General features: G+C 37.8%; 2 protein-coding genes across 3 annotated transcripts in view; one reads left to right on the top strand and one right to left on the bottom strand.

Annotated features, from left to right (window-relative positions):
- LOC101295415 overlaps nucleotides 1-8,571 on the top strand; it is a 16,298-nt gene extending 7,727 nt beyond the window's left edge. The window contains exons 10-18 of the mRNA XM_004298211.1: nucleotides 258-427; nucleotides 560-696; nucleotides 4,389-4,448; nucleotides 5,681-5,846; nucleotides 7,283-7,412; nucleotides 7,493-7,662; nucleotides 7,760-8,042; nucleotides 8,135-8,301; nucleotides 8,404-8,571. Coding sequence (XP_004298259.1) covers nucleotides 258-427; nucleotides 560-696; nucleotides 4,389-4,448; nucleotides 5,681-5,846; nucleotides 7,283-7,412; nucleotides 7,493-7,662; nucleotides 7,760-8,042; nucleotides 8,135-8,301; nucleotides 8,404-8,558 — 1,438 coding nt within the window. The 3' untranslated portion in view covers nucleotides 8,559-8,571. The remainder of the gene's footprint in view (nucleotides 1-257; nucleotides 428-559; nucleotides 697-4,388; nucleotides 4,449-5,680; nucleotides 5,847-7,282; nucleotides 7,413-7,492; nucleotides 7,663-7,759; nucleotides 8,043-8,134; nucleotides 8,302-8,403) is intronic.
- Nucleotides 8,572-8,815: 244 nt separating this feature from the next.
- LOC101314269 (autophagy-related protein 8h-like) lies at nucleotides 8,816-10,821 on the bottom strand. 2 transcript variants are annotated; one of them, XM_004297046.1, is made up of 5 exons: nucleotides 10,722-10,821; nucleotides 10,549-10,604; nucleotides 9,822-9,874; nucleotides 9,215-9,333; nucleotides 8,816-9,122 (listed from the first exon to the last, which is right to left on the bottom strand). In XM_004297046.1, the coding sequence occupies exons 1-5, from the start codon at nucleotides 10,759-10,761 to the stop codon at nucleotides 9,034-9,036; spliced, it is 357 nt and encodes a 118-aa protein (XP_004297094.1). In that variant the 5' UTR covers nucleotides 10,762-10,821; the 3' UTR covers nucleotides 8,816-9,033. The 2 variants fall into 2 exon arrangements, with proteins under 2 accessions (XP_004297094.1, XP_004297093.1); XM_004297045.1 differs by lacking the exon at nucleotides 10,722-10,821 and having other exon boundaries at nucleotides 10,549-10,651.
- Nucleotides 10,822-11,606: the final 785 nt, after the last annotated feature.

The following is an 11,606-nucleotide window of genomic DNA, read 5'->3' as shown; positions in this document are numbered from 1 at the left end:
ATTATCTAGGTACTAGACGGTGGAGATGAGAAAATTACGATCGAAAAGTAGGTGCAAAATAGAAATACCGCACCAAACTACAGGTGCGGATTCCTGTATATATATATATATATATATAATGTGTGTGTTTATGTAATTTGACATATAATTTTAGCATTACGACAAAAATATGATGAACAGTCCAGTTAATTAGCAACTGCTAATCTAATGGCATGGCTTCTGTAGTTGGTCTTTTGAATTGTCTGTGTTGGTTGTAGGCGGATAGACATTTATCCCAAGAGATGTGAACAAGGAATTGGAACTGATCTTTCTATTTTCTTGACATTGGCTGATTGGAAACCGGTTCCTCCATTGTCCAAAATTTTTGTGGCGTTTACCTTGCGCATCGCAGATCAAAGCCATGCCGCCGAGCATCAGTCTTGGACAGGTAAATATAGAATGACCCTTACCTTTCTGTACAACGTACTCCACATATAATGCCCTATAATAGTGAACTTGTAACAGTACGTACATTTTCCGCTTTTATAAATAAGTTACTATAGTTTTTTTCTGCTTCCAGGTAAACACTGTTTCACTGCCGAGTCACCGTCGTGGGGTTTTCAGTTCAGTAGTGTAAGCATTTTGGAGGGGAAAGGGCTTTTGATGAACGATACTTGCATTGTGGAGGCAGAGGTCACTGTCCATGGAGTTTCCAAAGTACTGTATTAAAATGTGTTATTTTTGCTGCTTGTAGCTAGGAATTGACCTGTTTTCATTGGTGATAGTAGCTAGTATTTGAACTCTTTCCATTGCTGCTAGTAGCTAGGTTTCTTGCTCATCAACAATCAGAAGTATTATTTTTGTATATTCTTGCAGCTGGTTCCCAACTGATCAAACTGTGAAGTAGGTTGCGTGATGGACATACCTCAGGTACCATAAGAGGAATTTACTCAAATTGGAAAACAATATTGTTTTGTAATCACGATAGCTAAAATAACATTGCTTAATAACACAGTAAGTTCGGAGTATATGAAGATTTAGATTTCTCTTGTGTTTCTTTGTACATGTAATATTGTTTAGAGTCCTCTAAATCAATCTCTATTTACTCAAATTTACTGTGTGTTATTCAAACTCTTTACAAATTATGATTGAACTAATAATATGAAGTTGTGTAAATGAGATTTGTCAATCCTAATGGTAAATGAGATTTATAGATGAGGTATAAATAAGTGACATCTCAAGATTATTAGTCTAACTAGATATTTGATTGAATACAATAATTTCGTTCGATTAAAAAAAAAACAAACCTCTCATGAATTAACTAGAAACTTGATGAAACAATTTATTACGTATTGGGTAATAGAGTTCATGTGATAACTGACTGCTATCATGTGTTCTAGCCCAATATGTACCTTCAAGATTCAAGTACTTACAATGGTATGCAAATGGAAGAGAGCACATTGACCCTATAAAACCCAAAGGGGAGCAAGTATCAGTGTCACACCCCAAATTTTTTTGGATAAATAAAAATTCCAAAATTCAAGGTATGATAACCAAAAAGAAAAACAATCAATACAAAAATTTAGTTTACAACTTGTGGAAATTAATTTAAACAAGTATAACCTCCCTAAAAAATCACTGCAATCTAGAAAGTAAACCAAAAAGAATGATGCCTAACTGCCGCAGCCTCAACTCTGCTAAACCTGACCTGCAAAACAACCTTTACACCATGGATTGGTGCACCGGGTTGTAAAACAACAAACCCGGTAAGCTTTAAAAGCTCGTATGAGTAAATCTACATCAACAGACTCAACCCATCAACACATAAGATAAAATCACGAGTTCATGCAATAAAAATAATTTCAGGAAAACATTTACAAGCAAGAGAAATCAAAGAAGAAGTTAAGAAAAACACAACAATTCAAAAATACTCACATCATAAATGAATCCTTTAAAAAGCATAATTCAGGAATTCTATTAACAATCACACAATTAAGATTTCAAGAATCTCCCGCGGATATGCATAGTTCAGGAGATACTCAAAGCAAGAAATTTAAACAATGCTTAAAAACATCACACAATCATTTCTCTACTCTTACTTATGAGTTCGCCAACACTTAGTCATCCCCCATAGTTCAGGAGATACTCAAAGCAAGAAATTTAAACAATGCTTAAAAACATCACACAATCATTTCTCTACTCTTACTTATGAGTTCGCCAACACTTAGTCATCCCCTATAAGTAACCAAACAAAAGCGTACTCATGGGTTCGTCAACACTTAGTTATCCCCCATAAAGTACCGACTGACAGACTAGAGCTCTATACTGACCGTAACCAATCACCCGGCCAAGGCTTGGTTCCCGGTCCACCACGAAGGCTCCTAATTTAATGCACACAATCACCACTAAGGCACAACCACAACGAATGCACAACAATCACCACGAAGGCACACATTCTATTACTCTCCCATCATAACACTTATCAAATTACAAAATAATAATATCATCATAACCGTAACCAATCACCCGATTAAAGGCTTGGAATCCGGTTTGACTATTTAAACATCAATTCAACATCACACTAACACATTATCATAACGTGTCTTTCACACATAAACACGTTGATATAAATATTTAAAACAAGAATAATTCTACCAACTCTAATTATTACTCATGATCATAAGTCCTTTTGAAAGATTATATATTATTAACAGAAAATTTGTTTTCACTTACCATGAGCCGTTGACGATCAAACTCATTTATATTTAAAAACAAAATCATTTTCTTTCAAGGACAACTTCACAATTAGCAATAATTATTATCATCATCATCATCATCATAATAATTATCATAATAATTATCACCATCAAAACCAACATCACAACCATCATCATAATAAACATCTCAGTCATCATCATCAAAATCATCATCATACCAATTAACATAATAATTATCACCATCAAAACCAACATCAAAATAAATAGGCCACAAAGTGGACCTTAGTGAGATTTCACTCACCTTAACTCCCGCTGCGTCTTCACAAGCACTAGAACAAGCACAACACCAACTTGTCAATAACCTAGATAGCACAAATCAACTTAGTGACCAACAAAACAAATGATCAACTTAGTGACCAACAACCAAGTGATAACCCTTTACACTAACTAGCTAAAACTTAACCCAAAGTTTTACCATAATGAGGCAAACCTCTTACGAGACCTCTCAAGGTCACCGAAATCCCATTAACAGCATATGGTAACCAATAAATGATTACCTCTATGTTCAGACTCCATAAACCAACACCGAACGAAACGAATTCCAGAAAAACCTCAACATACTTAAGCAACTTTGAAACCTACAATCTACATGTTCACGTACTCGTATCGACACGCACAACCTAACAATTACTCCTAACCACCCAACCTCTGCCGGAGGCGCCGCCACGCGCCACCACAAACGGTGGAGAGTGGGCCCCACGCGCCACCCCTAAACTTCAACAACTCAACAAACTTCCAACAGCAACCTTAAAGAGCATAGCAAAAGGAACACCTTTTATACCTGAGACTTGAACCCATTCGGCCGGAATCGGCCGGAATCGTCCAAAAGAAGACCGGCTGCCAAGGCGGCTCAATCCGACTTCTAGACCTCAAAACGAGGTGAATGGCAACCTAAAACATGCTTGGACGGAAGAAAGCTTCAAGAACTAAGCAGCCTCACCTCCAATCGCCGCCGTACACGGCAGGAACGCACCCGGGTCGAAGTCGGGTCCGCCACCCTCCGCTGCAGCGCTCGATTCTCTCTATCCCTCTTGAGTCGTCCTCACCCACCTACACAGGGAAGATCACGCCGAGGAGAGGAAGAAAACCCGACCGGTGCCGCCGTCTGAGTCCGCCGGAGTCGGCCGGAAAAGCCGGGTCGGGTCACCGGGTCCGGGTCAGGTCGGCTGGAGGACTTTGAATTCTCTCGGGGTCGGATAGAGAGAAGGAGAGGGAGGAAAAACTGGTTTCTGAAAAACTGAGGACCCAAACTGAAAATTTCCTATTTAACCTAAATATTCCCGAAAAGCCACAACTTCCGCTGACCATAACTTCCACATATGACATCCGTTTTACGCGTGTCACGTGTCTACGAACTCGTATCGTCGTGCTCTACAACTTTCGTGAAGGAAGTTTCTTGAGAAACCCAACCGATTAAAAAGTCAACTCTTGACCCTTCAAAATAGAGCATTTTCACGAAACTAATAAAAACTCGACTACTTCCGGTCCACTCACTAAACCACAAAACCATACAACTCTTACTTAAATAATTTCCAAAATAATATTAGAAACTAATATCAAATTCCCGGTATTACAATGAGGCTGTTCTTCCCCCTTCTCTATCTCTGGTCATCTCTGGTCTTCTACTCTCAGACTCAAGAACCCATCTTCTCCGGCGGCCAGTTATGGGAAGCCATGAATGTGACCAAAATGGTAAGATACATATAGTCTCTTACATGTTGGGTGTCCTAAAACATTAAAATAGGCTTGTTTAAATATGTGAGAATCTGACAAGCATTGTGGAGTGGTGACATTAATCAATTACCTATATGGTTTCGTTTAGGGGTTCTGAGATCCTATTCAGGTTCACCACCAAGTCATTACAGTCTCAAAGTAGACTCATTTTCATTCATGACTGAAAATACAGTGAATGGTTATGGCGCAGGGGAGTTTGAAGCTGGAGGGCACAAATGGTAAATATTCCCAATTCATTTTCATCTCTACCTCTATAGTTCTGATAACCCATGTCTTCAATCTACATTCTATCTCTTTTCTCCGTAAATTGGTTGTACCCTTTGAATAGATTATGGAAAAATGTAACCTTACTACCTTAGTTATGCTTTGGCCTAGTGTAATATGTGTGTTGTTTGCTCATAGGAGACTGGCGATATACCCAAATGGAAACAAGAAAAGAAATGTGGAAGGCCACATCTCTCTCTACTTGGAAATGGCCGGAGGATATTCACTTCAGGGTGATTGGGAGATATATGTTGATTTTAGATTGTTTTTACTTGATCAGAAAAGGGGCAAGTACTTGAATCTTGAAGGTACTAATCTTGTAGACTGATTAGTTTTTTATCAGTAGATAGGTCATGTGAGCAGGATACAATTTGTGATTGTTTTTTCTTTTGGTGCGGCGCCATGACTTAGATGCTTTCGCAAAGAGTATTGCTTTCATCGGGAAATGCTGCCCTCGCGTGGTTTTGATAAGCTTATGCCTCTTGAAAAGTTTACTAATGCCTCCAATGGATATGTAGTTGATGACACCTGCGTGTTTGGTGCTGAGGTCTTTGTATGTAAAGAAAGAACAAAAGGCAAAAGAGATCGTTTACTAAGGATGAACAATGCAATTATGTACAAGCATGTTTGGAAGCGGTTAAGAACTTTTCAGAGCCGGATGATCAATGCTACAAGTCAGAACTATTCACTGCTGGAAACCAGAAATGTTTTCTCTATTTAACCTTCCCATCAACATCCTTCTTTTCAGTTATAACAAATTAAATGCTTACGTTTTGAACTGTATGTGTACAATTTGAAATATTATTCTGCATTAAGTTTCCAACAAGTACAGTTAAGTTTCCAATGGAAAAAGATTGAGCTCCTGTAATTGAATTTTTGAATTGCAGGCAATGGGAAATTGATTGTTCTTCATGTGTTGATTGCAGGGAGATAAAGTTCTATCCGAAGGAAGTCACCAGGGAATGGGGACTGATATTTCTCTTTACTTGGCATTATCTGATTTGAAACCAACTCCTCCTGTGACCAAAATATTTGCTGAGTTTTGCCTGCGCATTGTAGATCAAAAGCATGCCAATCATCAGAGTGGGTCAGGTAAATATTGACCTTTTTCTTTGTGTGACAGTATATTTATAAATGCCATTATAATCATGAATTTGTGACAGTATATTTTCTGCAGTGTCTTTCCTTTCTTTTCTTTTGTTTCTCTTTTCAATTACTGTATGCAGGAAGTGACTGCATTTTTTTCTGCTTGCAGGTAAACAATGTTTCAGTGCCAAGTCTTCCTCTTGGGGTTTTCCTAAATTCATTACTTTAAGCGCTTTCAGCGAAGCGAACAAGGGGTTGATGATCAAGAATACTTGCATTCTGGAGGCTGAGGTCACTGTCCATGGAATTGCTAGAGTACTACAGCCTTAAACTTGTCCTGAATCCTACTGTCGAGCTGTTATTGTGTATTATACTGTGTTATTAGAAGATGGCTCATGGACATGAAATCTTGTCATCAAGGATCGTAGTTTGACAGTGTTTCTTTCCCATCAAGTATTGAATTTGTGAATTCTGGATGGTTTACTACCTTTAACCATATAGTAGGTTGTGCGACACTAGTTTTCACTGTATTGAATTGTGCAGCCAAAGAAGGGTAGATGGTGAACTGAATGATGATTCTCACTAAGAAATGTTTCAAGGTCTTGAACACACTTATACATGGAAGTTTTTATAGATGCTTTTCATTATTTCTGTTCTGTAGCTTTAACTTATTATGTGATCAATTTTACTGATATATATCCTAGGACATATATCTGTGGCTTTCGGTAAATGGATTTTTGATCTGTCATAGCTGTCTTCTCCCCATATATTCGGTTCAACACAGTTATCTGCATTACAATTTTCTTCACTAGAAACTCTTCACAATAAGAGAGATCTGAGGAATGCAGGCTTATATTTAGACTGGTTAAGCTCTAACAAGGGAGATGCTTGTATATAAAGAAAGACCTGAAACTTCAATCTAAAGTCTGTATGCTGTACCATCAACCAAAACTAGGAATAGGTAGAGTAGGCAACCGATTTCATTTTACTTTTACTTATCCAAGTTGTGTGCCACCTCTATTTCTGATTTACTTAAATTTGGATGTTACGTATCAAGTAAATCAGAAATAAATTTAAGTAGCTTCAGTTTGCATAGCTCATGTGTTGAAAAAGAATTTATGGATACCTTTTCCTTGATATAAAGACAATCCGTTGGGGCAAAGCATATTGGTTCTATCCTTATAGAGGTTTCAAGTTTGGAATATAGCACCTTTAATCTCCCCAGCTCCCCTTTATATACAGAAAACTCACTTTGATTCTAACACAACAGCAAACCAAGACTAACTCTTGTAACCTGCAACCGAATTCTCAGCAAGTTAAATTCAGTGGTCCAGTTTATTTTCATGACTAGTCTTAACTTTGATGACCAAGATGGTAAGAAGCTCTCTCTATTTGTCTGTGTTTGTCATTGTGTCAAAACTAGTAGCTAATGTTACTTGCAGGTGTTTTGAGATCGATTACGGATGCACCACCAACTCATTACACACTAAAAATAGAGTCACTTTCGACGCTGACAAAAAAATCATTGGAGAAGTACGAATCGGGGGAATTCGAAGCTGGAGGATACAAATGGTATATCTATGTCTCTTTAGCTAAACACAAAGATCTAATATCTGTGTGTATTCTCATAAAATTTTGTGTTTTTGCTAAAGGAAACTTGTTTTCTATCCCAATGGAAACAAGGGCAAGAATGTTAAAGACCACATTTCTCTCTACCTGGTAATGGCTGGAGCAAATACTTCCCAGATTCATTGGGGTGTACATGCTGTTTTCAGGTTGTTTTTGCTTGATCAGAATACCGGCAACTACTCGGTTTTTCAGGGTACGAGTTCTTTCATTTCAGTCTTCATATACCCAGCAGGGGATATACAAAATTACAAATCACTTATTTTCTAATGGTCATGTGCATTGCTTAGAAGAAAAGGAAAGGCGCTTTCATGCAATGAAGCTTGATTGGGGTTTCGATCAGTTTCTTTCCATCAAAGCTTTTACTGAGGCTTCCAATGGATTTCTCGTGGATGATACCTGTGTGCTTGGGGCAGAGGTCTTTGTATCTAAGGAAAGAAGCATGGGCAAAGGAGAGTGTCTGTCTATGGTGAAGGATGCTGTTATGTACAAACATGTATGGAAGATCGACAGCTTCTCCAAGATAACTACAGACTGCCAGGACTCCAAGACATTCAGTTCTGGAGAGCAGAAATGGTATCACTTAGCTTTCTTATCAAAGATTGCACGCTTCGTATTCAGATGTAATTTAGAAATGATCTAATCTAAATATATTTTGGTTTTGGCAGGAAGATACAACTATATCCCAAGGGCAAAGGCAATGGAATGGGTAGTCATCTTTCCCTTATTTTGGCATTGGCTGATCCTACTTCTCTACCTCCTGGTACTAAAATATATACAGAGTATACTCTGCGCATCCTTGATCAAACGTATCAGAGGCATCAGCATGGAAAAGGTAAATCTTTCTCCAATTTCTGTCACTGTATGCAGTCGAAGCATTCATTTGTGTTCTATAGTGTAATGGAGAACGTTTCTTTCTTACTTTCTTAAACTGCAGCTAGTTTCTGGTTTAGTGCCTCAAACCCAGAACGGGGTTGGCAAAAATTCATCACTCTAGGCTTTCTCAGTCAGACAGGCATGGGGTTTCTGTTGAAGGACAGTTGCATTGTGGAGGCAGAGGTCACCGTCCATGGAATGTCTTATGCAATATAGTAATACTTTGGCACCTATCGAGTAACAAATGAGGTGTAATGTTTCCAAATATAGTGTTAATAAAGATAAGAAGGCCTAATATCCATTCCTATCAGTATGCTTCATTACTTCGTTGTCTGCTATTCTCCTACACGTGTAGCCTTTCCCATTTCTATTCTTGAATAGTCTAGTATGTAGTAGTAATGTAATACGGAACTATTCCCAGCTAAAAAGGACAAGGAAAAACACAAAACCGGAGCACAAAGAATTACAACTTTTTTGTGAAAGCCACCAATGTGATGGATGTATTAATTCAGTAATGGGAAAGATAATATGGCATTATTATTACAGGTTATGAACTTTACAGAAAAGGGAAGAAATTAAAATATACAAGGAACATGAAATTACAGGGAACGCCCAAGCCACGCAGGCGTGTTTAGGACAAGTGAGAACGATAAATACTTACAATTGTGAACTATTAGATGATAAGAAGTGATTAGCCAAAGGTTTTCTCGCTGCTGTAACACATGTACAGAAATCCATCATCTTCCTTGTAAGTTTCGTAAATGGAATCCATATGACTTGCTGTACAGGAAACCCACACAAGAATGTGTTAGCAAGTCCTCACACAATTTTATCAATTTAAGTAGCCTGAACAAATGAAAAAGGCTTTTCACCTGTTTGAGGTAATGTGTTCTTCACAAATACAAAAAGCGCTTTCCCAGGAGTCAGTTGAAGCCGGCTGCTTAAAATATGGATAAACTGGCCAACAGACATATCTCTAGGAACCAAGTATCTAGAACAAACAAGGAAATACAGCATAAAGTGAGAATGCAGAAAAAAAAATGGCTGAAATTAGGAATTTCAATCTGTGCAACTAACTTTTGGATCTTTACCAAACTGCATATAATGTAATTCATCCAAGCATACATCTGTTTTTCAAAGCACAGAAAAGCAAGCAACTGCTCCTCAAAACAGGGAGCAAATAGCATATGCACAGTTCTCTGTTTTGTAAAATTTAGCTATATATATGACGAAGAGGCTGATAAAATTAACTGTTGTCGTATTCACAGAAAAAGGTACAGTACAGAAATCAGGAAGAACCTGAAAGACGGAAACTTTGTGGACCAATACAGAAATAGATAAAGAAGTGAGGATCTTAAAGTTGTTACCTTGTTATTAACACCTAACTATGTTCTAAACATTTGACACTCACATTTACCAAGGCAACTAAGTTTGTCCTTAACACACTTTAAAAATATAAATGAGACAACTAGAACATACTTTTTCTTTTCCATTTCAGGCAGGTCTGTCCTCGAATATCTTTCAATAATAACCTGCAGCAACACATTGACGAAACCCAATTCAGAATCAGCTCTGGAAGTTTATGCACTCTGAAAACAATGCTTCCATTAGAGATACATTACTTCTAGTACAGTTTAGCCTTATAATTGTGTGTGTGCAATAAAAATAAAAGAGCTCAGTCATCAACTCCTCCTTACTTTTGCCAGATCTCTAAAACGTAACGCAATGATAAAAGCATGTGTAATCACACACAACTCTCTAAGGTTCCAATGTTAATCACACGAATAATGTGATTCCTTGGTACGAAAGTTGAAACTGCCTGATGAAAGTGAATTTCAAACAAACTGTAAGATCTTCTGAAAAGCTAGAGTCTCATCACTAATCAACAGCAATGCCAGTCAAAATTTCTTGGACAAAAAGCAAACCAGAAATTTCCGATTTCAAAGTCAACACCCATTACAAGGCTGTCCAGCCACAGAATCAGAAACATGATCATATCTTAATCAATCAGACATTGAAATAATCTAATCCTTAACACAGATGCTTATTAATCAAAAACACACCAACAAGACCAAATCTTCATATTTCCAATTTCCAAGGACATTCCAGAAAACACAATCATCAGGCAAAGTGACAAACTTTGTACAAATTCCACAGCTTTTAGGCAAGAACATGATATTTCAGCCAGAATAGAGCCAAAACTTACCGGAACTCGATCAGGGTACTTTCCAATGATGTTCTTTGATTCTTCAAGACGCTCATCTGAATCAACAACCACCAAACAATAAACAAAACCAATAAGCACCATATGAAATGAACAATATTTTGATCAACATGAACGATCATGCAAAAGAAAACAAAAGCTGGGTGGGAACAAACCGAAAGAGAACTCTTGCTTGAAAGACGTGATCTTGCCCATAAAGTCGTTTGGTTGTTTGGCTTGTGAGAGAGGGAGAGAGAGTAGAGGACGAAATGAATGAAGGGAAAAATGAGAGAATTATTGGTTTGGGGTATTTATAGGGAGTGAAAAGACGTGTCGAGGAGAAGAAAGCTACAAGTGTTACGTAGATTAGTCACAAACGCACCTCACAAGTCGTTTTCTGTTGCTTTAAGCTTGTACTTATCCACCGACACGTTTGCTGACTTCTCACATTGGGCCTCGTACTTTGGGCTTCCACTGGTGACTTTTACTGGGCTTCGGCTTCACAATTGGAACAAGCCGACGGGCGAGCGGGTCAGGTTTATTAATAACGACAGACACAAAGACATGTATAACATGTTCACGACAAGGTCTCTTTCTCTAGACGAAGAAATTGAGTTCGTATCTTGTGAATACATGACTATTAATAGCGTGTTACCAGTAGTCTCTCAGCAAACGTCATACTGTTTCACGTAATTGCTCTCAAAACATAATTTTTATACAACCCGACTTCGGTGACAAGGAAAGTGACCACAACCAATAAACATGAGACACGTGTCCATTTTAAAAGGTTTGGCTGCAATTTAAAAACATAACATGGGGATTTTGAGTATTTGGCATATTTGTTTATAATTATTGTTGATATTTGTCCATCTCTCATTGGTGTTTGTCACCCATAAATGACCATAGCTGGTCATCCAAGTTATTTCTGATTCGATCTTTATATGTCCACGAATTATAATTCGAGCATTCTTTTCAAGGTATCACGCATCTAACACTAAACATGTTTGTATTTGACAGAAATGTTCTTATACGAGCGAGAACTTGAAAATCACTTCCGAAAC

The sequence above is a fragment of the Fragaria vesca genome, linkage group LG4 (genome assembly GCF_000184155.1).
Source record: "Fragaria vesca subsp. vesca linkage group LG4, FraVesHawaii_1.0, whole genome shotgun sequence".
NCBI lineage: Eukaryota > Viridiplantae > Streptophyta > Magnoliopsida > Rosales > Rosaceae > Fragaria > Fragaria vesca.
The sequence above is the reverse complement of the archived record's forward strand: the minus strand, read 5'-3'. Positions and strand labels throughout refer to the sequence as shown.